The sequence below is a fragment of the Meleagris gallopavo genome, chromosome 20 (assembly GCF_000146605.3).
Source record: "Meleagris gallopavo isolate NT-WF06-2002-E0010 breed Aviagen turkey brand Nicholas breeding stock chromosome 20, Turkey_5.1, whole genome shotgun sequence".
NCBI classification, from domain to species: domain Eukaryota; kingdom Metazoa; phylum Chordata; class Aves; order Galliformes; family Phasianidae; genus Meleagris; species Meleagris gallopavo.
Genome location: NC_015030.2, coordinates 5,648,598 through 5,676,582, shown reverse-complemented (window position 1 = coordinate 5,676,582; position 27,985 = coordinate 5,648,598). Strand labels below are relative to the sequence as shown.

General features: G+C 49.4%; 1 protein-coding gene across 1 annotated transcript; it reads right to left on the bottom strand.

The window, feature by feature from the left end:
- UBE2O (ubiquitin conjugating enzyme E2 O) lies at positions 1–26,965 on the bottom strand. The gene is given in 19 exon segments (XM_031556383.1): positions 1–2,834; positions 2,837–3,169; positions 5,088–5,145; positions 5,599–5,802; positions 6,232–6,368; positions 7,310–7,967; positions 10,251–10,340; positions 11,329–11,454; positions 12,241–12,353; positions 13,040–13,194; positions 15,147–15,646; positions 16,414–16,564; positions 17,315–17,424; positions 18,045–18,188; positions 20,007–20,070; positions 21,535–21,632; positions 22,281–22,391; positions 26,367–26,453; positions 26,894–26,965. Coding segments are annotated over 19 exon segments (3,624 nt in total). The 3' UTR covers positions 1–2,421.
- Positions 26,966–27,985: the final 1,020 nt, after the last annotated feature.

The window sequence follows — 27,985 nt, the reverse complement described above, 5'->3', positions numbered from 1 at the left end:
TACTCACAGAGGCGGAATTTAATGGCAAGTCATCTTCCCTCCTTTATTACACCTTGGTTAGCCAAACCACCACCAACAAAAAAATAATTCTGCAGGTAAAAAAAGTTTTAATGGTCACACAGCACTTTATACATATATCGTTAAGCAACCAAGCATCCACATCTGCACGTGAACGACACACCTCTAAGCATGGCCTCAATGGTCGGGTCTGGTTTGGTTTTGTTTTCTTCATTTAAATACTGTACAGAATTCAAAGGCTACAAACTGATTTCGTAATGCTTCTCCCCCAACCCCAGCACTTAAAACAGTTACAGGCTGCTCAGATTTGTACATCACACAGTCGTGTAGCCAGTTTTAAGGCTAACAATATGCATCATGCTTTGGCTTTTTTTTTTTCTTTTTTTTGTGTCTTTTTAATTATTATCATCATTATTATTATTATTATTATTTTTTTTAAGGTTTTAAGCCTTTTTAACTTTTGTTACCCTTAAATATTACATACATACACGAAAAAAATTACATAGCTGCAGTGTGCTCACCACCAACCTGGTCACCAGGGAGCTTCACATTATCAAAAGCTTAGAAAATCTGTAAACCTCCGTGCTGTGGTGGGGGCTGAGCCCCCTGCAGGGCAGCGCCCACTCCTGGGGGGGCCCTGGGCCAACGCTCTTTGCTTATGATCAGTGGAAAAGAAAACGATGGGGAAAACCTGGGACAGACCTCTCTGAGCAGCTCACGCTGTCCCCACGGCAGCGTTGCGTGTTCTGGAGGGTGAGAGCTTTGGGGAGCAAAGGGACACACAGAGCTCTGCCAGCAGTCAAGTTGTGGCCATTGAGGGTTTTCTCCCTCCAACCAAGAGCACTCGGTGCTGGCTCCTTCCCAGCCATATGGAGGGGGTGAAGGACAGCCACAGTGCAGGTCAGAAGCACAGCAGGGAGATACTGAGAGCAGCCCGCTGTGCTGGGTGTCAGAAGAAAGGCCACATCCTGGCTGGGGTGGAGGGATCACAGCCACGCTGACAGAATGGATCTGCCTCCATCCTTACTGCCGACCGCTCCCAGCTCTCCCTGCTGTCAGCTGGAAGGACAGCCTGACTGCTCCTGTGGATGCAGCAGTGCTGATGTGACCTCCCCAGCTCCAGAAGTGAACGTAAGTGCGTGCACACAAAGGCTCCAGCAAGGCACCCAGCCAGGAGGCTGCTGCTCCTGCAGGTCGCTGCTGCAAAGTGCTGAAGGTCACCGGCTCCATCAGTGCCGTGCTGCCCTGCCAGCTGTTTCCCGGAGGCCCAGCAGCACCGCAGCAGCACACAGATAGGATGTGCTGTGCCCACAGCTCTACCAGCCACAGCAGGTTCAGGCACTCGCAGGAAGCAGCTGGCCAGGGGAGGAAATAGCAGCAGCCCGTGCCGGTGTCGGATGTGCTCCAGTTACTGGTTGAGGAACCGCCACAAACTGCTGCTCCCACAGGAGTTGGCCACGCTGCCTGAGATCCTGTCCTATGGGTGGCCCTGGCTCAGACAGCCCCCAGACCCTGCAGGTGATGGAGAGGCAGCAGGTGTGCCGTGCTCCCCCCAACCAGGCAAGGCTGAGAGCTGAGTTACACCCAGTGCTGCCAGGGAGGACTGAAGGGAAGATTCAGACAGCTGAGCAAGTAAAGAGGCAGAGCCCCGCATCTCGTGTATTTCTAGAGGACAGGCATGCATGGTGGGGAAAGGGAAGTCCGCCTTACTCGGAGAATAGACTGTGGATGGTGGAGCTGATTCCAGAAGAAAAGAGCAGAAGTCACAGGAGCAGATGGAAACCCCACGGCACTGCCAGGGCAGCACAGAGTTCTGGTTCTGCCCGTTCAGTTCTGATCAGAAGAACCTCATAGCTATCGGTGAACAACTACGACTAGAGCAACTCCGTATGGTGCAGACAACTTCAATGCAAACAATCCAACGTCTGAGTACGCGTCAGCTTGGGTAGATTTCAGAAAACCCGTGGTAATGCAGAGAAAAATGAAAGAGGGCAGCGCCCTTCGCTTCCAGATCCTACAGCAATCGCTTCTGGCTCGAACCCCAGCAGCAGAAACCGCTGGGTGGGAAAAGTCTGTGTGGAAAGGTGCCCCAAGATGAAAGTGCAGAGGGAACGTGGCTGCAAGACGCTTCTGTGCGGGTCTCCAATCTTACCATTGCAGGGTCAAACTCGCAAGAGGAGCACGTATGTGGGACAGGGGGAAGGAAGGAGGGCTGAGGGCAAATTCATGCGTAGACAACCTTTCCTCGGAGGAGCAAATCAGGCCTACCACCTTCTTTGGAACAAACCAAGCTGAGGAAGAAAAGCTGGAAGGAGAAGCCAGTTTACTGGTAACAGCATTTGCCAATTTCCTTTCTGCTGCTTTCCCTTCTCCTCTGCACCTGCCTGTCCCTAACCCGACGGTTTATTTCTCCTCTGTCCACTCTGGGATATTGGCCCCTGCTAAGGCAGCCCGGTACTGCTGCAAGACACCACGGATGCTTTTAATGAACCCCTTGGACAAAGGGAAGAGGGGGAACCCAATATCGGGGTAACCGCTCTTCTCCGGAAGGAAACTCCTGTAGCTCTTTCTCCTTTTCTTTGGTTTGACGCTCGGCTGCGAGGCAGAGTCCTGGGCAGCCTTCCCCTCGTCCGTTCGGTCTCTGGCCAGGTCCACCCCCCTGGCTCGGCCCGCGCTCTCCGAGTCTGAGTACTGGTGGACATCGCTGGGCGTCGAGGTCGGGAATTCTGCCTCGTCCAGCTCCTCCTTCCCGTCCAGCGCCGAGTCGGAGAATTCGGCCGCCGCTCCCTGCTCGGCGGAACCGCTGCACTCCCCCCGTTGTCTCCGGGACTCTCGGCCAGGGCGCCGCCCGCAGAGAGGAGGGAGGCGGAATCCGCCCCGTTGGTCTGCTCGTGGCTCTTTTCCACCAGCTCGTTGGTCTCCAGCCAGGACTCGATGCGGGACACCAGGCGCCAGCCGTTGCAGCGGAAATGCTCGCGGATTTCGTGCTCGAAAACCTCCACGGGTCTGCGCAGCAGCTGCATCATGGACTGCACCACCCGGATCAGAGTCATCTCGTTGTAGCAGCGGCTGTTCTCGTAGCCCTCCTGAAGGCCCCGGTCGCTGTCGAAGCCCGCCTCGTTGTAATAGGGCTCGTTCACTAGGATGAGACCTGGCAAAGGAAACGAGGGCAGCGGGTTAAAGGAGGACCTCCTTTGTTGATCGGCACCCATAGCGCATCGCTGAGAGGCAAATCCGGCAGCTGGAAGGGCTGAAGGAGAACACACAGGAGGGAAGCTGTGCTTTGGTTCCTGCTACCTGCTTTTGAAGGCAGGCTGGACAAACAGGATTCTGCAAAATGCACTGGAATCACAGAACGGCCCAGGTTGGAAGGGAACTCAAGGATCACCAAGCTCCAACCTCTCACCACACGCAGGGCCACCAACCTCCCCATTTCAGAGCAGCCCAGGCTGCCCAGGGCCCCATCCAACCTGGCCTTGAACACCTCCAGGGATGGATGGGGCATCCACAGCCTCTCTGGGCAGCTGTTCCAGCACCTCACCACACTCTGTAAAGAACTTCCCCCTGACATCCAACCTAAATCTTCCCTCCCTCAACTTCAAACCATTTCCCCTTGTCCTGCTGTTATCTACTCTTCCAAAGAGTTGATTCCCCTCCTGTCTGTAGGCTCCCTTTAGGTACTGAAGGCTGCAATGAGGTCACCCCGCAGCCTTCTCTTCTCCAGTCTGAACAAGCCCAGCTCCCTCAGCCTGTCTTCGTAGGAGAGGTGCTGCAGCCCCCTGCTCATCTTCGTGTGAACGGCTCTGCAGCCTTCTGTTCACACACTGAGGATCCCAGACAGCACCAAGAACAGCATTTGAGAGGAGGCTTCCAGTGGTGTGATGCAGAGGGCACGCAGCAGCAGGAGGTCAAAAGGGTGGAAGGAAAAACATTTCACAACAACTTTCCCTCTATTCCTAGCAAAAAAAGAATGCAAATGTAGCCCATACGTTTTCTTAAATTGTTCTTAAATACATTTTTTCCTCCCTCCTCCTCTGAATAAGAAAGGAAGACATACTTTGACCTGGCCATCCTACCCAGTATAGTCCCAGCAGGGCAGTACAGAGACAAGGAACAAAGTGACAAGCCACCCACACGGAGCTTTCTCTGCCTGCCTCTGCCAGATTGCAATTCTGTGTAGGTAGAAACGACACTGATATTGCCATGCTGCTGGCAGCCTGCCACAAGCTGCATTAGAGCTGGTGGAGGTGACAACACCAGTCTCCCCAAGACCAGGCAGCAGGAGGGAGGGTGGGAGATTTTCCACTATCCACCACTCCAGTAAAACATTCAGTAGTTCAGCTTCTAAATCTGGACGCTCAGCTCCGTAAATGAGAAAAGGCTTTTGTTGTGGCGTTGTCCCCCCAGCAGGAGGGCACAGGCAGGCTGGGAGGCTGTGGAGGAGCAAGAGTCCCTGTGTACTCCAGGCAGCAGCCTTTGTTCTGTGTCAGAGATTTCTCAAGTCACATTCCTGGGCTCCCTGCATAGAAAGTTGGCCTTAAGGTGGAGAATTGATTTAGACTGTCTGCCTCCAAACTGGACATTATAGGGCAAAGCTCTGCAACAGGAAGCCCTGGGGCCGGTCTAGACACACCCCTGATTATTCTGCTTTAGGAGTGTAAACACCAACATCATGAGCAAAAATGTGCCCCAAGTAGATGACTCAGCGGGGATAAAAACAGTCCTGCAAATTAAGTCCAGTTTAGCAGCAACTTTGGTAACTGGCTGAAAAAAAATGGTCCACCTTTGTCAGCTCGGAATAACAAGCAGAACAGCTCTGTGGCTGCAGGAAGAAGGGAAAGCATTGTCTCAGAGACCTGGGACGCAGCCAAAAAATCAAGGCATGAGAAAAGCTTGTACCTGCTCGGAATGCTGAACTGCTGAGATAAGGACACTGCTTTGTCCAGCGAGGTGAGAGCAAAAGGCAGCAGCAGCCCAATTGGCACAGCACGTATCAACCCCCTGCCAGACATAAGCTTGCACTCCCCCCCTGCTTTTTCCTGTCCCACAGGTTCTGCAGGAGCATTTACCTTGGATGGAGATGAGTACTTGGAGGAGGCTGGATTTACTGGTCCATCTTTCTGTCCCCTGAAATACACATAACAAATGCATCAAAGGGCAGAAGCACCACTGGTTCGCTCAGAGATAACCACTGGATGAAGCAAGACCCCAGTTTCTCTACATCCCCACCACTAAGATCCTGTGGCTTGCAGCAGGAACAAGGGACTGACTCAACAAGCACGTGATGCGCCGGTGCCTCCGCAACACCAAGTCATCTTCCTTACTTTTTGTCAGCCCAGCACGCTGCCTGGCCACGCCGTCTGCCTGGAATGGTGTATAACTACACACCACATCAGTTCCAGTCCCAACATAGCTGTCCCATCAATCCACCTCCAGACATCTACAGCCTGAGCCACCACCAAGTTCAAGCACCAGAGACCAGACCTCACCCAGGACTCCTGGCCTGGATGGAAGCGTCTGGTTCCAGCAGTGACCTGGCACAACCACTGTGACCTGTGGATGGGTAGAAGGAAGCATTACCTTGCCTATCCACGTCCCCAGGAGGCTGACACACACTTTGCCATTGTCGTACAGGTTGGGATTCAGTCTCCCGCTGCACTGGGAGAGGTAGCGAAAGAGAGGTGGCACAGCAGGGTAGATGTTGGGGAGCTGGATGTCAAAGAGGAAGAGGCCATCTTCATAGGGCGTGCGTGTGGGCCCTTTTATAAGTGCTGAGAAGAGGTCCTGTGGAGAAAGCTGATATAAGCCGCCAGGCACGGCTGTGTGATCGCAGCCGGTTTATCCCTCTGTCCACTTCAGCCCTTGCTCCAGACCTGCAGTTCACACGTTTCAGGGCACCTTCTCCCTAGAAGCTGTGCTTCTGCTATGGCCTTGCTGTGCCCGCTGCTCACACATCCTCCACTGCCTGCCCACCTGCCTGTCCCGCTCAGTGGGACACACAACCCAAAATGGATTTCCTGCCATGAGAATCTGTGGTGTTTGCCACCCCCACTAAGGGAATGCAAAAGCAACCATTCATGGTAATTACAATTTCGCATGCTGCTCACATTCCTGTGGCTCTAATGTAGGGGATTGAGGCTAAGCAGGGAGTTCCAAGCCAGCTGGACTTTGAGCCCAGTTCTAACACACAGAAATTGGAGAGCAAACACTTGCCATTCGATCCTCGAAGGTTTTAACCATGATGCCATCTGGCAGGGAGGTGGCCAGCAGAGCCATCTCCTTCCTCACAGTGCTAAAGAACTTCTTTGCTTCTGGGGGCTGGAACTCCATTTTCTTGAAGGCATGACTATCTGTGAGCCAAGGGAGAAAGCAGAATTAAAGCCTGCCACCAGCTCCTTACAAAGGCAGATCCACCCATGCATTAAATGTATCATTTGGACAAAAAGAGAGAGGGGACATCAGCAGGAAGAACTACACAAAAATCTTCCTGAAGAACCCCAACTCCTGCAGTAGAGACGGGAAGCCCTAGAGCTTTTCAACATATCCCAGCTTACACATCAGCCCAGGGCAATTCAGCTTACTTTGGTGCTGAGCCAGGAGGCAGCCCAGAGATTATTTGCTTTTTTCCCACATGGTATAGCAGCCACAACCTGTAACTCCTGTTCTCTTGGTCTTGCAAAGGGCCCTGTCACACTGCTGGGATGACCTCCTGCCTGCAGAAATTTGAGTGCAGCTCCTTGCTTTTATTTGCATGCACCTGCAGGTTCAGAACAGCTTGGCCACCTCTCCTCCCCAGCTCTGGCTTAGCTGGTGGGCTTGCCGAGCACCTCGGGCTCTGCTGTCACCTGTGTTCCACACAACCAGATGCTCCTTCTTTATTTTTGGCAGATGAATGTTAACAAGGACGCTCATCCAACCAAGGACACCCAGCACAAGAGCACCAGCTGCTCCTGTTCTGCTCCTCAACCAATCTCCACCGCCCCTCAGAAAAAAAAGCCTGAACAAACCCCATCGCTTTAAACTGTCTGATCTACGCAGCCCTCCAAAGCTCATTTCCAACGTGGAAGAAAGGCAAGTTTATTTTATGGCTTGAGAAGTAGTTCAGTGCCTAGAGATGCCAAGTTTAGCTCCCAGATGAACTGCTCTACCAAAGTTGTCTTAATTTCTCCTCCCCACTTAATCAGCTATGAGAAAGATAAGGGAGGATACCCAACCTTAGATGCAAATATTTTGGAGCAAAAGAAACATGGCAGCACAGAGCCTTCCCAGCAGCCTGGCCTGGCGCACTCACCTGGAGCATACTCCAGCACAGAGAACACCTCTCCCTTGGCACTGGTGAAGGTGACTCCAGGTTTGCCCCCACTCTGCTGGCACAGCACTGGTGTCTCACTGGGCCACTCTGACCTCACTGGTGTCTGTGCCTCTGCTTTTTCTTCTTTCTTCTCTGTCTCCACCATGGCTTCCATCTTTTCCTCCTCTGCAATAGCCACGTTATCCAAGGTTTTCTTGAGATTTTCCTGCAGCTTTTTAATATCATCCAAGAATTTCTTCTCCCGAGTGGGTTTTTCCAGCTCCACAGTCGGGGAGGTGGGAGAGCCAGTCAGCAGCTGCTCCACAGTCATATTTTTCAGGCTTTCCAAGATCTTGATGGCTTCCTTTAGTTCCCTGAAGCTCTTCGGGGCTCCATCCTTGCCAGCTTTCTCTGCAGCAAGATCTGCAACTGCCATAGCCACAGCTCCCTGGACTTGTTCCTCTACTTTTTTTACCTCCTCTGCTGCTGGCTCCTCGGGCTCTAACTCCTCAATTCTTGGGTGGTCGTCTTCCATGAGGCCATTGTCTGTCTCCCAGCTGTCGCTCTCATCCTCCCACTCAGAGGATGCCCCACTGGTGCTGCCATCAACAGAATCATAGTCCGACTCCTCAATTTCCGACTCAATGTTGTATAAGTGCTAAAGGAGAGCAGTTAGAAAAGGCACAGAGTACTTAAGGCTGAAGTGCAGAGTTTTAACTGTTATTAAATGCAGGCAAGTCGGTTCTCCCCATGAAATGGGAGCTGTCAGCTAGAGTTTGTGAGGCTGTTCCAACCCCTTCCATCTACTCAGGGTGGGTGAGATATGATCCAAATAACATCCTAATGGATGACCCACACAGACTGAACCAGCAGAGCCCCATCCTCCACCTGTCAAAGTAGGGCTCTGCGGGGAGAGTAGGGCAGGTCTAGGTGGGCTGCAACCTTCCCAATGGCTGGGACAGAGCCACCAACAAGTGCATGTTAGTGCCAACCAGCTACCCAAATGCCCCAGGGGCTCTGAACACAGAGCGAACTCAGAAGGTGCTGGCTATTATGAGTGGAGTTTGTATTTCTAGCTGTGCTGGCACAGAATGCTGCTTTGGCTGCCTCCACACTCCGTCCTTCCACACAGACAATGCTGGAACCAGCAAAAAAATTCACACACCAGATTTCTTCTTCTGTGGCACACACTACTTGCTGTCAGAGCTCTGCTATGCTGCTTTAGCTGCTGTATGTGACTACTGCTTAAAATTCAGCTGGGACAATAAAGTCTAACTCAAGCTGCTGAATAAGCTCTTACATAAAATGTTCTCTTCCCCTTCAGTACCGAAAGCAGAACCCATCCACGCTCCATCTACCCTCATTTGCTCTAATCATGCTTTTGCACACACTGCATCTCTCGTGAGGTTCTCTGCAGAGGCTCAGAGATGCACTCAATGTCATCAGAGAAGCAGAAGACCGAGAACAACTTTGCTTCTGATGCTTGAATGATGGCCCAAGAGTCCTCTCAACCTCGTAAGACATGATTCCAGAGGCTGAAGCACATGGACGCTCAGCTCTCTTGTCAAAGCCTCGAGCTGAACCAGCCCTGCTCAGCCAGTTCTGTGCCACCCAGAGACAGGCAGCCAGTGGGGGTTGGTTGGGTTTAACACAAGTGACTGCAGGCAGGAAAAGCCATCAAAACACACCGCCCTCAAAGCTAATCCAAATTTGAGATGGAAAGTTAGCCAGTTATGCCACCTTTATTTTTAGAGCTGAGAAAAAGCACCCAGACAGCTCGTCTCTGGCATGCGGGCAGGCATTGATAAATCACAGTTTTACTAACTGATAATTCACTCCTGACGTTTCCCCAGCTCCCATAATTACGCAGACAAGCAGAATGGAAGGGACTGATGTGACACAGCAGGAGCTGCTGGAGTCCCAGCACTGCAGTGTGAGAGCAGCCCTTTGTGGAGCACACAGCAGACCTCTGATTGTGCCTGGCATCCAAGCACATGTGACAACAGGGGGAAGGGAGACAGCAGCCTGCTTTGTAACGCTCTAGTCCACTGCCATAGTGCAGGCATTGACTATTCTACTGTAATTAATGCAGAGATGCTTGGTTTAAAATGGAATCTTGATCAAGTACTTTCTCCTTGCAGAAGCAATGTTGTTCACTGTCGTGCTGCAGGAGATGGGACCCTACAGAAGCAAATCTGCTCTCCTCTTCAGGCTGCCTGGGTTAACTTGAAGCAACAAGGAGAAGAGACATGGGATGAAACTATGTGGAATAGTGAACACGATTACAAGACCATACAATATAAGCCTTAAAATAGAACAATGCAGAGGACAAATGAATGGGGTTACACGGATTGGCAATATGGCTCCATATTTTTAAAGTCTGCACTCAATTCCTCTCCCTCCCTGCCTCAGGAAGACATTTGGGTCTGACCCTTATGTAGGTAAGGTCACAATTTGTGGCTCTCATCCAGCTTCTGGGGGAGCTTCTTAAGACAAAACACTACAGCACTGTTTCACAAGCCAGACAGAAGCAGCAATAGTTTTTCAGCTGTGCTTTAGTTGTGCAACACTGTGAATCTGGGCTCAAGTTAAAGCTGATGATCGCTGAGCTCTGCAGCCCACCCTGCAAAGCAGCAGGTGCTGTAGGCTGTGGTCAGAGACATGAACAGGCAGCAGTGTGTGTAAAAGGACCAGAAGTCTGTTTGCAATTCCCTGGCAGCATAATATTCTCTATATTCAAAAGCCATGCTAATTAACTGATCAGTCATCCTAAAAAAAAAAAAGTGAGGATTTTTTTGTGCTACCAGAAGTGGGAAGCCCCACTGCCATGGGAAGGTAACAATAAATGGAGCAGGATTCCCTCACAGACAAGACTTTCTTTGCAGCCTGCATCTGACACCAAAACTTGCAGAGCTACCACAAGCTGGGAACAGCACCTCACCTGAGGCAGGATGATAGTCTTGGAGTTATCAGCCCACACCACCTCCACTTTACTGCTGACATCCACGCGAGCCACCTGCCCGACCGAAGGCTGTGGAAACAAGGGCAGCTTGTCAGTTTCATCTCTTTCCCAGGCACTTCAGTGCAGATTCCCCCCGTGCTGGTGACCCGGGAGCCTGGTCCTTCCCAAAGCAATGCTTGCAGCTTGGGTGGAGAGCCAGCTGAGCAGAAGTAACAGCAGTCCTGGGGCTGCGGCCTTTTGAGGGCAGCACCATTGGGTATCTGCCAGAAAGGGGACACGACAGTCCCCTGGAGCAGGATGCCATCTAGTGGGGTGCCAGGAGCCGGGCCCTGCACTTGGCCCCCCCGGGAAGGCTGGCAGCAGCTTCTCCAGAGCGCACAGACACATACAGACATGCTACAGCTGGCCCAGAGCTTGCTCATTAAGCAGCACTGGAAGGAGGTTATCTGGGTCAGCCCAGCAAGCGTGGATGTGTTCCGTGCTGCTGAAACTAGAACTGCAGCAAGAGCCATCCTACACCAGCTATCCCTTTTTAGGGCAGCTTCTCAATGGCTGGAGGGCTTCCAGGCAAAATAAGGAAACCTGCTTCCCAGCAAACTCCACGTTCTCTACAAAACTGAGTGCTCTCCCTTTCTCCCCAGATGATCCAAATTAACATATGTGTTTTTGGATTACCACAAGAATCCCACTCTTAGGTGGTCGAATGAAACTGGTTACACAACAAACTCACCTTCACTCTTGCACACAGAGCATTCTCATGTTAGAGGTTACTCAAATCCTAAGCAACCCTTAAGCCTTGTCTCAACTTTGTTCTTGTTCTGCTACAGTCTCCATCAGCCCAATCATTTCAGCACAGAATTTCCACCAGCCCCGCAGATCCGATATGTTTCTCACGACAGCAGGGAATACAATAAAACAAACCCAGCAAGCTAGAGACTTAAGGATGCCCACACAGAGCCTAAGGCCCCAGACCACAGGCCTCCCACCGACTCCTCCCACACGCCCCAAGACTAATTCCAGGTGATACCACAGTCGTGTAATTGCACTGAGAACCCACCTCATCTTCGTTAGCTGTGGCTCCATCCGAATTGCCGATGCGAATCACAATGTCAGTGGTGCGGAAGCGAAAGTCTGGGTGGTCAGCAATGTCATAAACACTCACATCCTCCTCCTCCCCAATCAGCTGCATTGGAGACAGAACGCAGACATGTCAGCCCTGGGATGCTGCGTTCATCTTCCCAGCGTACCTCCGACACCTGAGCTACTCTGCGTTCCATCCTGTCACTTTTCTGTTGCCTTAACAGACTGCAGGAAGGAACTGCTCACGTCCCTTCTGTCATCTCATCCCGCAGCACATCAATCAAAGAACTATAATGAAAGGAAATGGGTAGCATTGCTCTTCCCTGCTCACCCTCACCTTTACCTCAGGTCCACGTCACCGCAATCACAAGACACGCAAGGTTGTTTCATTCCCTTCTGAACATCCAGATTTCTCAAGGCAGTTCAGTGGGGCCCGAAGAAGAGCATTTACTTTAGAAAAGATCTGAGGCAACAGGAAGTGTTTGATAAAAAGCTCATCAACTGATGAGCAAAGGAAAATGTCTTTTATTTACTGGAGAAGTGCTAGGAGCACCCAAGTAATGAGAAACGAGCAGTAAAGTGGAACACTTCCCCAGACAAGCCTGATGTTTTGTTCCTAGCCCACCAAGAGTCTGTGAAATACAGCGTTTTACAAACCCCCACAGAGCAGGATAACAAGCTGTGGATCCTCTCTTTCCACCAACTAGTAAAGACATGGTGGGGAAAAACTCTGACACTGAACTCAACTGCGTGTGAAATCAACTGTATGTGGTTACTGCCAGGCCCAAAAGTACATGACTGCTCCCAGCCCCAAGGACCAGCTCCACTGCAGATCTGACTGCCAGGTTTATCTACAGGAATCTCACTATTGTGTGGCTCTTGCACTTACCTCCACATCATCTCCACTGGATTTCAGCTTGAACCACTTTACCACACAGGTACGGCCGATATGGTCACCAGACTGCACGACTCCATACACACCAGGGTCCTGGGAGCTCTGAGCTTTTGGTCACAGTAGTAGGAGAAAAAAGAAAAACGTAGGCAAGTTCAATGGAAGAGCACAGATTCTGCACACCCGAGGCTGTCAGCGCCCCAGCTCTCAGCTGAAATCTTCCATCTGTGAATGGCATTAGGAAAAACAGTTCTTCCTAAACAGTCAAAACTGTCCTCAGCTAAGGAGCTGCATTTTAATAGGGTATGAATGGATGGTGAAACAAAATGATGGTGCACTGGACAGCGTGAGAACATTGGGAGCCCTTTTATCCAGCACAGTGGTATCCAGACTCCTTTCTGGAAAAACTGAGGGTCACGACAGGAGGTCCTTCAAGGAAAGCAGCACAGCATGAGTTGTTCATTCCTCCCCTGGTTTTGGGACACACCTCAGAGCCATTCGCACTCTGAAAGAACACTGAGCATCCTGGCTTTGTTCCTTGGTATTTATTCCTTTCACAGCTCGGCTGTCACAGTTCAACCTTGGTATTTAAACAATGGCTGTGTGCTGACACGTGTCAAGTCACCTGAATCACTGCCTGTCCCTGGTAAGGCTCTTATGTTAACTTCACCTGACCATTTCTAACAGCTACTGTAAGATGGGCTGCAAAACACACTAGGGGATCCAGAAGGAAGAACAATTTGCCATTAAAAGCGTGTTTACTCCCCAAGGAGAGCATGTCTGTGACACTCGGTACCTCTTTTGTCCACCACAAAATCCCCGGGGCAGAATTCATTGTTGTCCAGATGATGGACTGGAATCAGCTCGTTGGAACGAATGTTGGTCTCCACAGTGCCATCCTGCCACATCACGTCAGCTGAAGTCATCGTGGTCACCACCTCCACTGCAACCCTGCAAACACAGCCGGTGAGTTACCAGAGGGAACTTCAGCATCCATCTCAGCCCTTCCACAAAGACGAACACACTGCACACAAGGATTTCTTTTTTAAAAGAGAACCCTCCTTCCCAGCTGTTCAAACACGTACACATCTGCCTGCAGCTCAAAAACGAATCCCAAGCACGCAGCCACAAACCACATGCTGGTACTCCATCACGGAGTGTGACAGTTTGGATGCATTCTGTGCCGCAGGAGACAAGAGGAAGGCGGAGGTCTCATTAGCAGAGTTTGCCCAGGTTGCCTGCACTCCGTCCTGCCCGACTCCACACAATCTTGTGCTGATTTTAAGCACAACCTTTACTTTGCTGGCCAGACCTCGCAGACACAGCATAAGTGCTGCATTTGTCTTGGTTTCAAGTCAAACTGTGAAAAAGACACAAGAAGCTATCTCCCTCATCTCTACCCAGCCCTCTTTTTATGAATGTCATCAGGGAAATAATTTTAAGTGGAAATAATATCAGTTTGCATTCTCGGGGGTCCACGTGCTGCCCAGAGAGCTGCAGGAAGCCTCAAGCTGATGGTAAAGCAGCATGCTGAGCTGGCACCCCGTAGGTAGAGGTAGCCCTGAGCTGACACATCAGATCTGGTGAGTGATCCACCCGCTTTGCATCTCTCAGCAGTGCTTCATCTGAATATTCAGACAGCAAAGACCACTCACACTGAGCTGTGACCAGCTGCCACATGTGTCCTGTAAAGTATAAGCACAGAGATGAAACCCTAGCTGAAAAAGTCTGCATTTCTTATACTTGGAGACGCAGTCATTGCTGGAAAGTGTCTTAACGCCAGGCCTCAGTTTCCCTGTGTGGAGTCAGAATTGCCACGGGGATTTCTCCCAGCTAAGCCTTCCCTGGTGAAGCCTTTAATGAAGGAGAGACACTCAGCAGAATGTGTAAGTGAACTAGGAACGAGTCCACAGCATTCCCAGAAATGCTATCCTGTGCTCCCATTTTTGCTTCCGTTCCAATAGTGTTCTGCTGAGGTTTGTGACCTTCAAACACAGTTTCTCCAAAACCTTCAGGAAGTAAAAGGAGCAACAAAGCTAAAATACCCAAACAAAACATGAACAAAGTCCAAGGCATTCTCAAACTACTGGGTCCCTTAAATCCCGGTGTCACTTTCTTGGAAGGACTGTCGCATGTTATTTGCATCAGTTTATTTCTGATGCAGCATTTTTACACAAGTAGTCCAGGAAAACCAGCAAGACAGGTTCCCCAGCTGTCAGTGTCCTTGCTTCCCCTGAAAACAGTTTAAACATTCTTAAGTTCAGAAAGAGAAAGAAAATGCTAAGAGATGCAGTTATTTCCAGAAGCGGGCTGATAGATGCAATCCTCCCTCCCCCAGGCTACTGAAATCAATTCCTCTGAGGCTTTCAAGCAGTGCACTTTGTCTATTAAAAAAACCAATTTGGCAAAAGCTGCCGATACCTATGCAGAGCAGGATGAGGATAAAGCAGAGCCCACTGCAGTACGAAGCCTTGCCAGCAATGAGCTCTGTGAGGATGAGCTGTCCAGTCACACTGCTGTGGTTTGTCCTCAGCCTCTCCGCAGAAGCACCACCCAGGTACCCAATTAGTGTCACATCTAAGCTATGTGATCTTTATTCACCTCCTGCTCTGCGCACAGAGCCGAGCGCAGCACAGATATTCTGCCCATGCCCTGAAGCACAGCTGAGCTGGACCGGCATCAGTGTCACATCACGTGGCCACAGTTTCATCACAAGCTGGACTCAAATCAAGTCGATTTCACACAGGCCACTGCACAGTCCTCGCAAGGTAATCACTCCTGGTTACTAACGAGCAGTGTCCCAACCTGAGGCACACCATCATCCCCTCCACCCACGCTGAGGAGGTGGTTTACATCTGAAAGGGATTTTAGCAACTCTACCTAGGTTTGGAAGCCCAACTCACCTGTCTCCTGGCTTAAATTCTCTTGAGATCTTGGTCTTCTTCTTCTTGTGCTTCCGCTTCAAGTTTTTGATGGAAAGAGGGATGCTCTTCTTGCGGCCGGTGCCGCTGCCACTCTGGGATGAGGCGGTGGAGCTGGCAGAAGAGGTGACAGAGCTAGTATCGTCTGTGTCATCAGCTGCCTCATCATCAGCATCCTGCTCCATGGACTGCAGCCTGTAATCGGCGGATCCCTCATCTTTCAGCAGAAAGGGAGGTTGCTGTCTCACTGCTGCTCCCCCTTTGTCCTTCCCCGCTTCTTCAGGCTGCTCCTCCTTCCTCTCCCCTGTGCTCGGCGCACCATTGGAAGAGTCCTCCAGTTCACACTTTGAGCCAGGCTTGAGGTCTTCTGATTTTTGGTCAGCAGCTGGAGCAGGCTCTTTGTCCGGGGCTTCAGTGGTACGCTGAGATTCTGGGGAGCACGACATGATCTTCACTATCTGCTTCTTCAGCAGTCTCCTCACCTGCAGAAAGCAGATGTGGGTCAAACAATGTGCAAACTGGCAGACAACCCAGGAATGGTGAACTCTGCAGAATACTCTGGTATGGTGAAATGTGCAAACTAGCAAGAGTCATGCTAGTGACAACATCACAGCCATCACACCACTGCTCTGCTTAGGAGCAAATACCAGCGGCAGACTAGTCCTCAGCAAGTCAGCTTTGCTCTTTTAGGCTATTTTAAGCAAGCTCTGAACTTTCTTGTTTTGGAAGGTCACAACAGGCTACACAAGTTAATCTATGCAACAGACGCAGCTGCGCAGGGAGGTCACCATCCACACTGCTGATATCCTGTTATTCTAGGAACACCACTGCTCTACAGCCAACATGTAAAGTCACAGCATGACTCATTTGGCCTAGGAAGCAGACATTCCTCAGTATCACTGCAGAAAGGATTGAAATGAATGCTTTGGCTCCAAGATAAACGTGAGGATAGGTGTGTGTTTCTGTTAGTGTAAGTCCAGGCTGTCAGAGCACAGCTTCGCCCCTGCAAGTTGACACCCCTGCGTTCAGTGTCCTGTTCACATTCTCGTGGATTAGCTGCATGCCTCTCCCAGTGCAGTGAGACTGCTGCACAAGGTGACTTCGCTGCTGGCATCAAGAAGCCATTACTCTTTAAAATCACTCCAGGAGTCACATTTTGGACCACAAGAAGATTTGTGCTTTAAAAACCACAGCAATCAGAAACGGTCAAAGAAGTCACGCGTCCCTCCCTTTATCCTCCTAAGTTCACCTTTTTGGCAACTGATCCTTCACCCAGGACACAGTTCCTCTCTGGGCATTCACAGGTGATTTTTGCAGGTTCCACTTTGTCCGGGAACACATAGAGGCACCTTTCTCCAAGCTGCCTCTGGGCATGGTCAAAGCACCCCAGACGCTTTACCCTGGTAGGATGAAAGGAGAACCATGAGCAAAGCAAAAAGGCAATAACAGAACCTTGCTGCAACCAGAGCCTTCACAAGGCTGGCATGTCCTCTTGACAACAGCACTTCTTCTGGAGTGGTAGAAGCTAACACCACACCAAGCCTTCCCAGGCACACAGCTGTAAAGGAGGAGTGGAAAGTCTCACAAAAGACTGCCTAGGGACACAAAGAGGTCAGCTGGAACACCACTAACTCCTCTCCCTCCAGTCCTCCTTCCCAGAGACAGCTGCCAAGACACATTTCAAGTCGGCAGTGTTTTTTGCTGCCATCTGAGAGCTGCTCTCCTCCAGCTTCCCCACGAGCTCCAAGCAGGACAATGCTTTGTTGTGCTGTTACACATCTGACTGATCTTTCTGAATTTTGTCCAGCTTGTTTTCGCAGCTGCAGCCTGCAGAGGGCACCAGATGCTCCCTCAGCATCAGCGTGGGCCCAGAGCAGGGCACTTCGTTTCCTCACTGCACACACAGTTAACAGGTGAAGCCTATTTCAGGCACAAACTGAAGGACAGGGGTAGGCACTCGTTGACTGGAAAGCATTAGGAGAGAATGGTGGGACGTTAGGATTTGTAGTCATTCCTTCACTTTTTTGAAGTTTTGGAATATAGGCATGTAACAAGGAGGAGGAAAAAAAAAAAACAGCCTTGTGTCTGCAGGCACATCACCCACATTTGTGCACACCCTGACAGTGCAGAAGGTTTTCAACTGCTCTCACCTGGACAGGTTCTCTTGGCTGATTATTGAGGGTGGAGGACTCACACTGTCAGTACCTCCGGGACAGAAGCTTTTAGTGATCCAAGTAACCTTTAGTTCTACCACCTGCACCTGCAATGTAAAGGAAAAGGGGTTTGATTTTTCAGCTTTCCCAAATCCATGCCTAGGATCTGAAAATTTAAGTAAAGGAAAGCAGCAAATCTGCTTTTGTCATTTAAGTGTAGTTTCCCAACATCCAGAACCACTTCAGCTCCTCTGTAGCATGGCTGTGGGCAGCACTGAGTGCTCCTACAGCTTTTAGCTTCAAGGAAGACGACATCTGGCTTTGGAAGGAAGCTACAGTTCATACAACTCAGCAGTCCAATGTCACAAAGACACACTAAGGGACTTGGAGCTGCTCCCTCTTTCAGCAAGGAGTCAGCAACATTTCTCCCTTTTTGGATAGCACGCAACATTAACTTTCAATGGAAGAGGTGCTTCTACTACCCTAATGATCAGCCTACAAGCCTCTGAGTGTACTGGCACATGGTCACCTTACAAGGCGCCAGCAGGGACCCTTGGGAGGAAAAGCCAAGCCATGCTCCAAAGTCCTGTCAGCCCACAGTGAGAAATTTGTCACTTCAGAACAGAACCACACCGCATTTGCTCTCGGGAGGTTACCATGGCAAGCTGACTTTGCTCCAAGCTGCTCTGTGCAGAAAGTGGCCCCTTGTCAGCCTGGCAGTGCTTACCTCTTCCACCACCACTCGGAACTTGCTTTTTGTGCTCAGAACAGGCTTCACACCCGAGAGCCACTGTACGCTGGAGAAGACTTTAGAAGGCCCGATGAGGACTTGCCCAGGGTAAAAGCCATATGAATCATCAAAGAAGAGACCCTGCGAGGGAAAGGGAGGAAAAACCAGCATAAAGGACAGAAGTTTTAAGATTGCAGCCTTTCCCTTCCCTCGTTCGTGATCAGCAAGGTTAATATAAGGGAAAAAGTCTGTCTCACTAGCAAGTTGCCCATCTCTTAAAGCTCGTTTCTGAAGCCAACCCAGCAGTTTCTATAGCAACCTGCTCTATCACACATTCGTACAGGATTATGACTCAGTAGGGGAGAAGCAAAGGTATTTGCAAGAAACAAAAGATACGGATTTCACACCTATGCTCTCAGTAACAAGGCAGCCACAGAGGCCACAGTCCTGGGCAGGGACACCTGATCTCTTTTCCATGCTCCAGTTCAAGCTCCTGCAGCTATCAGCCAGCCAGGGGATTCCTGCCTTCACTCCTCCATCTGTCAGACTAACTTTGTGAGTGTTCTTCCTGCCTTGGGTGGATTAGTCAACACAACAACCCTATGAAAACAGAACAGGGCTATAAAGAAAACAATTATTTCCTAGAACTCTTTTCCACTGATATTTAGAGTGATTTGATGAGCCAAGATTCAGGATGTGGGGGCGGACAGAACAGTTTAGAGTAATCGAATACGGAGCACCAAAATGTAGCAAGTCTTGTAATTTGTCAGGAAGGATGAGAGCAGTGCAATGAGATCTAGACCAGGCGTGCACCTAACACAGCAATTCTGAGCACAGGATCGGGGTAGCACTGGGGAGAACTCAAGTTTAAGACAAAACTGTGAGCCTCTATAGGACTCCATGTATTCTGAAGGCAGCCTGACTTAAAAAAAGATCTCAAAATCAGTGCCCAAAATGCGGATGCTGCTTCAACACAGATTTAGCAAGCACAATAATGCTGTGCAGCCCAAAATAGCAGAGACTGAAATACCAGAGAAGGTCTAGCAACAGACCACACCTTTTCTGTGCAGAACAAGAAAACCACAGCAGCCCATCCTATTACAATTATATTCCTTTTACTCCTCACGAAATAGAGGAACAGAAATGCAGTTTTAGATCTTTGCTTTGAAGGCTGGGAAGGATAAGGGTTGACAGCATTTTAGTTTTTATGAATTATATGCTGTTCTCTCAGCCAACTCCCAGTAAAGCTGTGGGAACACAGCGAGGCCCTGCTGATGCCATTTGGAAGGAGAAGCAAGCTGCTGTCTGCTTTGCAAGGTGAGGAAGTTGAGATTCTATCAGCACACAGCTGAAATGCCAGCAGAACCTTCCCCACCACGATATGGAAAACTCCAGCATGATGGCAGCTCCCCATTCAGAGAATGCAACAGACAACAACAGCAAGTGAGTATTCTACACCATCTAGAAACATGCTTCTAGCAGAACATCATTTACACAACGTGCCCTTTTCCAGAAGAAAGCATTACATTTGAAAGCATTAAATAGAGCAAGAGCCTTTTAAAGCACATACAAATGTATTGAGCAGACAGTGAGCCACCTTGACATCAGCCATCTGACTGAATATTGTGTGACTTGTTTGCAAAACACAGTGGGATATACTAAATGTATTATCTGCTGAAAACCTGCCTGTTAGTAATCCTAAAATGGTTTGGGTTGGAAGGGACCTTTAAGATCATCTAGTTTCAACCCCTCTGCTATAAGCAGGGACACCTTTAAGCTACATCTCGTTACATCTTACTTAAGAGAAGATCCAGCTAACTGTTTTTCAGATGTAATGCATCACTTAACTTTTAGCATCTATAAATAACTGTGGTTTTGCCCTTCCCCTCTCCCTCCTATGCAAAAAGCTTTATGAGTTCAAGTTGATCAAACAGGCTCTCGGGAGAACCAGGAGCTCACCGAGTCACTGACGTGAGGACAGACGTCATACAGCTTGGCTCCATCTTCTGTGCTCATGGAACACCTGGAGAGCAGACAAGAGACACGGTCACATTTCCAGAGCCAAACAGCACCAGATCAACTGCTGCTGCCTGAGTGGGTCTGTCCATATGCGCACTGCTGAGCCCTTATGGTCCAGAGCAGAACTGCCTACAGACAAGTCGTAAAAAACACTGCCTGGTATTATATAAGGCTCCATTCAGTGAGTAAAAAAATAAGAAAATTAAGTAATATGCGAGGTACTGGTCAAGATTTGTCTGCTGCAAAGGTGTCATTTGTTATCCACACCGGTGCAGGAAACTAAAGGCAGTTTGGGTATGCTTGCTCCAGTAATAGTTTATGTTCAGATTAAGTTCTGGTGGGATTTCAAATGATTCATTATAAAGATTTCAAAAACAGTTACCTCATTTGACACAGCAATGCATGAGTTGCTAACAGAAACCAAGCAAGGTTTTAAGTTCCACCAGTAACTGCAGGTGGTGCAGATATAGAAGTGCAGCTATTTTTCACTCCCAGTTTAACAGATGTGTAAGAGCCTTCTAGTCTGGGTTAACCGAAAGCTCAAACAGTCAAGAAAAATCACAGAAGCATCCACCAGTCGTCTTTTATGGCTTTTGCAACGCTCACTTCTCTTAGAAACAGCTGAATGCAGAGCTGTTTTTTCCCCTCTTTATTTTTTTTAAATCATTACCATCCGATTTACACGACAGATGGGTGGTATCCCAGCTGCCATGCCTGTGTGCCTCCTGGCCCTCCACTGGCTCCTTCCTTTCTCTGCATCACTAAGACCAGACAGGCCTCAGTAACAGCACAGAGTCCAGAGAGCTTCCATTTACACGTTCCTGCCTGACATGCACAAGGATCAGAATTCAAATCATTTACTGCTCTGCAGAACCACACGTTAAGGTAACAAGAAAACTCTTGCAATGCTTCTGGTTAAATCTCTCTCAGGAGGTATGGCTTTAGATTACATCCTCATTAAAAACACTCCTAACACTGTTGTAAATAACGGTGCAGATAAAGCAGAGCTGACCATAACGACTTAAGCTCAATCTTGGGCTGCTTTTTCCATCATTAATAGGAAGCACCAGCCTGCAAGCTTCCACAATCCTGCAGATGCTTTAAGGTAAGAATCCTCCCTCCCTGCCTGTCAGAGGAGGCACACTCTCCTACTGAGAAGTCTGGAATTCATGAGATGTCAAAACAACCATTTTTTCCAGGGCAGAAGCGCAGTTTTAAAAACCAACATATTTTAGTTCTGGAGGGCTGATCTGCTGGGACTGACAAAAATAACATCCTTCAGATAACACGTTTCCAGAGGGTAATGAGTGACGCTTTCAGATAAAGATGTATTTGTACTCTATATCCAAGGATAAAGCAAGCAGATGACTTAACAGGAGCACATGAATGAGAAGCTCAGCCTGCGCCTAGATCTCCTAGAACAGATCAGGATCATAAAGGCTAGGGGGCATTCCATAGAAAGAAGTACCTGGCTCCATTGGAAAGCTTAAGGATGACTTGGTTCTTCAGATCATACACCTTGCCCAGCCAGCAGTCGTAGGCTATGTAGTCACCATACATGAAGGGCTGTGAAGAAAACGGGAAAAGCTTTACAAACATCAGCCCTTGTATTTTGAACCAGTGAGTAAATCCTCACATAACACAGACTGGATGGCAACCTCGGAGTGGGTTTCAGGCAGCAGCTGCAGACCTTGCTGTAAGCTTGAATTAAGGTACACTGAAGAGTCAGAGCACAGTACAGATTCTCCATTTAAACAGCCCTGAATTTCTGTAGTTGATAAAACCTTCTACCACTCAGCATCCAAAAATCCCCCACCCTCATAAAATGGGAGAACCAGGAATGTTTCAGTTCAACAGAAAGCTGCTCGACTCCCATTAGCATTCTCACTGCTTAAGCACTAACAACATTGCTGAGCCAGAGTCGAGGGGCTCTGGTTGTATTGTCACCTGACAATCTCAATAGAGAAGCTCTCACAATTTAGTGACAACCCCACCTTCCAAGTCAGCCCGATCTCAGCAACGTGCTCAGAAACACAGAAGAGATGGGCAGAAGAGGAGATGCTCCACCTTCTCCCAGAGAGGATGCTTTAAAATAAAGCCAAGTTGCAGATGCATCTTGCACAGATGCTTCCTTTGCACAAGTTGCTTGGAACACAGCAGCATTCTTCCCATCACCAAAACCCTGGCTCCCGTTTGTTTTGGTTGAGTTCTCACCCAGATATGTTGCAGGTCTTTGCTGTTGACAGGGTACAGGATGCAGTTGGTTCCTACCAGCTTCACAGCACACTCTATGTTGACATCAATTACAGTCCCACACTGGCTGTCCTGGAAACACAAAAGAAGAGAAGGGTTTAGAACCTAGAGGAGGCCTTGCACACAGATGCATATGCTCTGTGCACAATCTGTGCACAGCAATCTGTGATCTCATGTAAAGCCTGATTGTGCAGGACATTATAAATGGGCTTCACCTGCTGCCATACTAAAAAAATCTGGCACCTTTCAGATGTCAAGGTTTCACATCAGATAATTTACAGTTGATTCAATTATGCGGTGGTTGTCATTGCCTCTGTCACTTTTTAGCAAAGTTTTAATCCTTTTTGTCCCAAAGAAAATACCACATGCTGTCAGGAGCCTTCTGGGGATAGTTTGGCAATACATACACTGCTTACACATATGGCAGAAGCCTGAAAGGACAGGCTGCTAACCCAAACATTGTCAGACACAGCAGCTGCCCTGGCCCTTGACAGCTGGGACAATCCATACTTTTATTTATTAAAGCCCACAGTCCACCATAAAAGTGGACTGAGGGACAGCGTGACAAATGCCCTGCTATCAGCAACTTCAAGGCCGTCCTTATCTCAAACACGAAGGTCACTGCTCCAGCAGGACTTGAGCACAATGCTGGAAGTGCTTACGCTTGGTGAGAGGTGGATTTGTTTGCTCGGTCCACTTATAAGCTCGTTGTCCTATTGGCAACATCAAACATTCAAGGCTTTCACCCAGAGCCCTGGGCGGCCCTTCTGGAAGGCCACGAGTCTGCTGGTGCTCAGCTCATCCCTCCTCCTGTTGGGAGCCAAGACGTCCCACAGCCCAGAATGGCACCTGGGCAGATTGTTCAGCACAGGTTGGCTGCATTTCCACCTTGCATGCTGCAATCCTCTTCCCGGAATTACAGCAGTCTGCGTCCTGCAGGTACAGCTCCCAAGGCAATGAAGGCAGCAATGCCCTCGTGCCACATCCTCGCAGAGCTGTGCCAGTGTATCAGCAGGGCTGGGGGAGCCAGGCTGGCACAGCTCAGGGCAGCACGGCTTCATCCCTTCCAACTGCTCTACAGATTTCTGCCACTTCTAGAGAGGTTTCCTTTGCTTCCCAACTCTCTCAGCTACAGCCGATGGCTGCACTGAACCTGGCACAGCCAGCAGCCTGCACGGTGCCAGGAGGAGCCCTGCAGAGCCCTGCTGCCCACTGACACCTCTGCAGAGACCCGAACAGGCTGTGCCAGAACCACACCTGGGTCAGGCAGCTGCTGCCAGCAAGGTTCTGGCCACGGGATGAGCAAGGCCTGCTCACAAGTGGCACCTGCCAAAGTAGAACCCTCACCCTGACTCCAGCTTCTGCTACTTTAATATAAACCATCCATCCTCTGCTCACATTTTGCTCTTTAGGGTTTGTTAAGTCTATGCTACAGACCGCTTAGCTAGCAGCCAGAGAAACAAAAAACCCTCACGTTGCTGCTGTTCTGGGATTCAAGTCTCTCACCCCACCTGAATCAGCTGAGACAAAGCAGCAGGCTTCCCGTGGCAGAGCCCCTCCTCCATCAGCACCAAACAAACGCACCCCAGTGCCTGGTACCCCCAGAGCCCATCTGACACAGCAGGGTGCCACCTGATCACGGGAAGGAGCAGAGGGGTCAGTTCAGCCCTTTCCAGTTGCTAAGCTCTTGAGTGAGAACACACACTTACATGTGACAGTTAAGAAAGCAGAGATCAACGCTGCGAGTGGCCTGAGAAGTGACAGGAGCACAGGACGCTGGCTCTCCTCTCTCACCTGCTGCTGAACTGCTGTTCTGGGTTTATTTACCTCGCTGCCACATGAAGCAGTGCCCTGCACCACAGAGGCAGTGCTGCGGGCAGGGAAGTTCTGCTGAATCACAGCGAGGCTGCAGCAGCGCTCAGCAATGCGGAGCCAAAGCAAGAAGAGTTTCGTCCCCTGACCCATCAGTCTTCTATCTGAGAGCACAGCAGGCTCCAAGACCCCCACACCACGTACCTCCCATCTGACTCATTCCCTCAATACTCCCTTCTGACAAGATCTCCACCTACCACCGCTCAATTTAAAGGGGCAGCAGCACCCAGCACCCTCCAAAGCAACAAATCTGGGTGCCTGACAGATTGCAGCCCTATTTCTCATCTTTTCCCCCAAGCACCACCTGGAAAAATGGAGTCTGCCACCATTCTGCATCCATCTGGATTAGACTCACGGGGGCCCAACCGCATTCAGAGAAAATGACCTCATTTCATGCATTAGGCATTCCTTCCTCGCGCTCAGTGCCAGGCGAGAAGCACTGAATTTGAGTCAGCTCCTCTCTTGAGGAACAGAGGATTTCGAGTCCTTCCCACCCAAGGTTACAAGCAAGCCCTGGGAGTGCAGTGCATACAGAGCAAGTTCCTCATTGTGCACCTGCCAGGCCAAGTGGTGTGGGGCAGGCTGACAGCCACAGCTCTCCTACTGTAAACACGGTAGTGATTTTTTGCAACACGTCTAACATTTTTCTTTGGGACAGAAGGGATTCATTGCTTTATTTACCGCTGATATTTAAAATACACTTGAGATTAAGGCGAAGCTCAGGTCATCTTCAGATACACCACATTTTTGAGGGGAGGAAAATAATTGAGTTATTTACCCACCATCCTATCGATAAAATGACATTATCAGCCACTAGCACAAATGCTCAAGTAAAAGCCAACGTCCAAACATGCAAACTGAAAATAAGAGCGTGCAGAACGCCTGCTGGGACACACCAGTGTACCTACCAACATATGTGCAGCAAGCTGGAGAAGCCCATTTGTGCTCCAATGAGTATGGAAATTGCAAACAAAGGCAGCGTATCCACATTTGCCAAGAAGAGAACAGCTCAAAGTGACTTTAAGCTTTCAGGATGGTAAAAAGCATTAGAAACAGGCAATTGAGAGAAAGGACACAGAAAACATCCTGCTTTGAACAAGAAGATACAGAGCAGTGTCCAGCTGTGCCAGGTACAGCATTGTGAGCTGCTGATATTTCCATTTGCCAGCAGTTCCTTGTTTTGGGTTGAAATGTTTTCATAGGGCTGCAGTTTTACTAAGAGATGTTGAATCCAAATTTCCACTTCAAATAAGAATTTGATTTCTTAAGGAAATGCTTTATTTCAGCATTTTTCAAGTTACCCTTCAAGTTGTTTTTTTTTTTTCCCCCTACCTTTTTCTTGTCTTTGGAACATTCTGTGCAAAAGGACTGGGTTGACTTTTTTTCCTTAATGGATAAAAGAGGCTTTACTTCAAACGCTCAGCCAGGTCAGAGGATGGCAGCTCACCGTGTGGTGCAACCACAGCAACCAGTGCCTGTTTCAGCACCACATGGGCAGCCACAGTGCTGGGAGCAAGTCAAGAGAAGATGCAAGCACCCACCTGGCAGCCCATATGGCTCAGGGCTATAGGTTAGCTGTGAGCAGCAGCACCAAGCTGTCAGCCCAGCTAAGCTCCTGAGGGATGCCATCTCATCAGATGATCAATACTGGGACAGTGCTGCCAGTATGTCCTACAAGACAAATCTACACGTCTCAGATGTGCAGAAATACTGTAAAGCTAGCATAGAATGACTAGGGCTTAAATAGTGAAGCATAAAGGTAACAATTACAAGCTGATGATTAAAAGCCAGCTTGTTTTCTGCCAACCTAGCTGTGTCAGGTGCTTCGGTGTGTGCCTTGCTCCAGCAATGCTGGGGTTTGCTGCAGGTCTGCACTCCCCTCATCTCAGAGCAGCTTGACTTGAAACTGAAAGGACACCTGGGTGGGCAGGTTTGTCTCATGAGCTGACACTGCCAGGCTGCCTGTGCTCAGGAGACCTTTGCAGATACACAACAGCAGTGAGGCAGCCTTATCAGCATCTCATTTTCAAGGGATGCTGCTAGTTCTATTAGACACACTAAAAATAGAACACGCTCAAATCAGTACTGTTCAGTTCCATTCAGGCAATTTGGCAAGTCTGAGAAATCCATGCAGCAGCGTTATGAACAAAAAGGGACATGAAAAAGAGCACTTACACTGGAGCTCATATGTCTGACCACATCTCGAGGGACCACAGAGCGATCTTCAAGCTTCAGCTGAAGGGGAAGGAAAAAAGAGAGAGACTGGACTTAGCGTTGGCACTTAACATAGCAAACAAATGCACAGCATCTCATCCCTCTGGACTGAAGAGGCTTCCAGCACTCCCACACACTGCTGGTAGAGGAGATATCGCTGGATGGACCCAGCAATTCCTGGCCAGTTAAACTGTCCGTGTCCTTCCAGCAGTGACCCTTCAGCAAGCGGCTTCACTCATCTGAAGTCTACTTGCAGGCTGCTTCATTAAGTGTTATTAATAGGCTTAAAACAGCAAAACCCAATTCCCATCTAATGCATGACAAAAATGCTGTATGAGGGATACTGTTCTCAGCATACTAATGGGGAGGACACAAGGCTGCTTGGTTAAGATTTCCCCCTGCAGAACAGGGCCACTTCTCATCTGCATTTCAGTGCTCAGGAGCATATTTGCATCAATCTGAGCTCTGCAAACACATTAACTACATACCATGCATTTCAGGAAGCACCACATGAGCTGTGTATCAGGGACAAAGCCTCCCTCACATCTCACTTCTAGCATTCACCCCTCTGCTCCTGCTACAGGCATCGCTTTGCTGGTTGAACCCGGCCCCAAACCCACTGTGCTTTGTCAGCATCTCATCCTAGCCCACACCCTGGCTTACAGCCTGATCTGCAAAATTAACACATAAATCCATAATCTGAGGGCAGGATCCGGAATCAAAGCAAAGCACCTGAGTATCTATTGCCTTCTTGATGGCATGTTTCAGTAAGGCAGGAAGCAAGGCAGCCAGTGAGGCTTTTAGGGCAGCTCCCGAGTCTCAGCTGCAGCGGGGAGGGAAATCTGAAGCCTCCTACAGCCCACTTCCAGCCTGGGGAAGCGTTCATAGCCTCCCACAGCCCACCAGGGCATAGACAGACATCCATTTTTATAATGCTTTCTAAAATTATTTGTTGAAGTACTGCACAGAGAGCCCTTAGCATCCAGAACAGCAGTCACAGCAATAGTCGCATTCCGGTAACTGCACACCTGTGAGCAGCAGTTTGGGGGTTTTAACTGAAGAGTTCTCTTCATGCAAAGCTCAGTGTGTAATGACAGCTTCATTTCAACACACATTAGGGCAATGCCAGATTAAACCAACTCATCACCCACCACTGAGCCGTTCTGCTTTGTTCTGTATTGAGCAACACTTTAGGCATCCCAGGTAAAGCAGGGAAGCTGTTCAAGCATTCCCTTCCCAGTCATTCACACCTGAAGGATATAACCATGCAGTTTCTTCCAAAAGCAAAGCATTTCTCTGCAGGGGACTGCACTTAACCTGCTCTCTGATGGCTCTCTTTGCAAAGGCAGCACGACTATTTTCAGCTCTGTGCACCAGACCCACCTGCCTCAGTTGCTAGGATAAGCAAGCCAAGGAATAGGCAGAACACCAGCCCAGAAATAAATACTTTGCAGGTCTGGTATCATGCTAAGACCATAAAAGACACAAAACCCAACCAGAGCACAGTAGAGTGGCTGTTCCTGAACACAAAACATGCAGTCACTCTTCCCCTCCTATGGAATCCCTGCGATGCGATCATC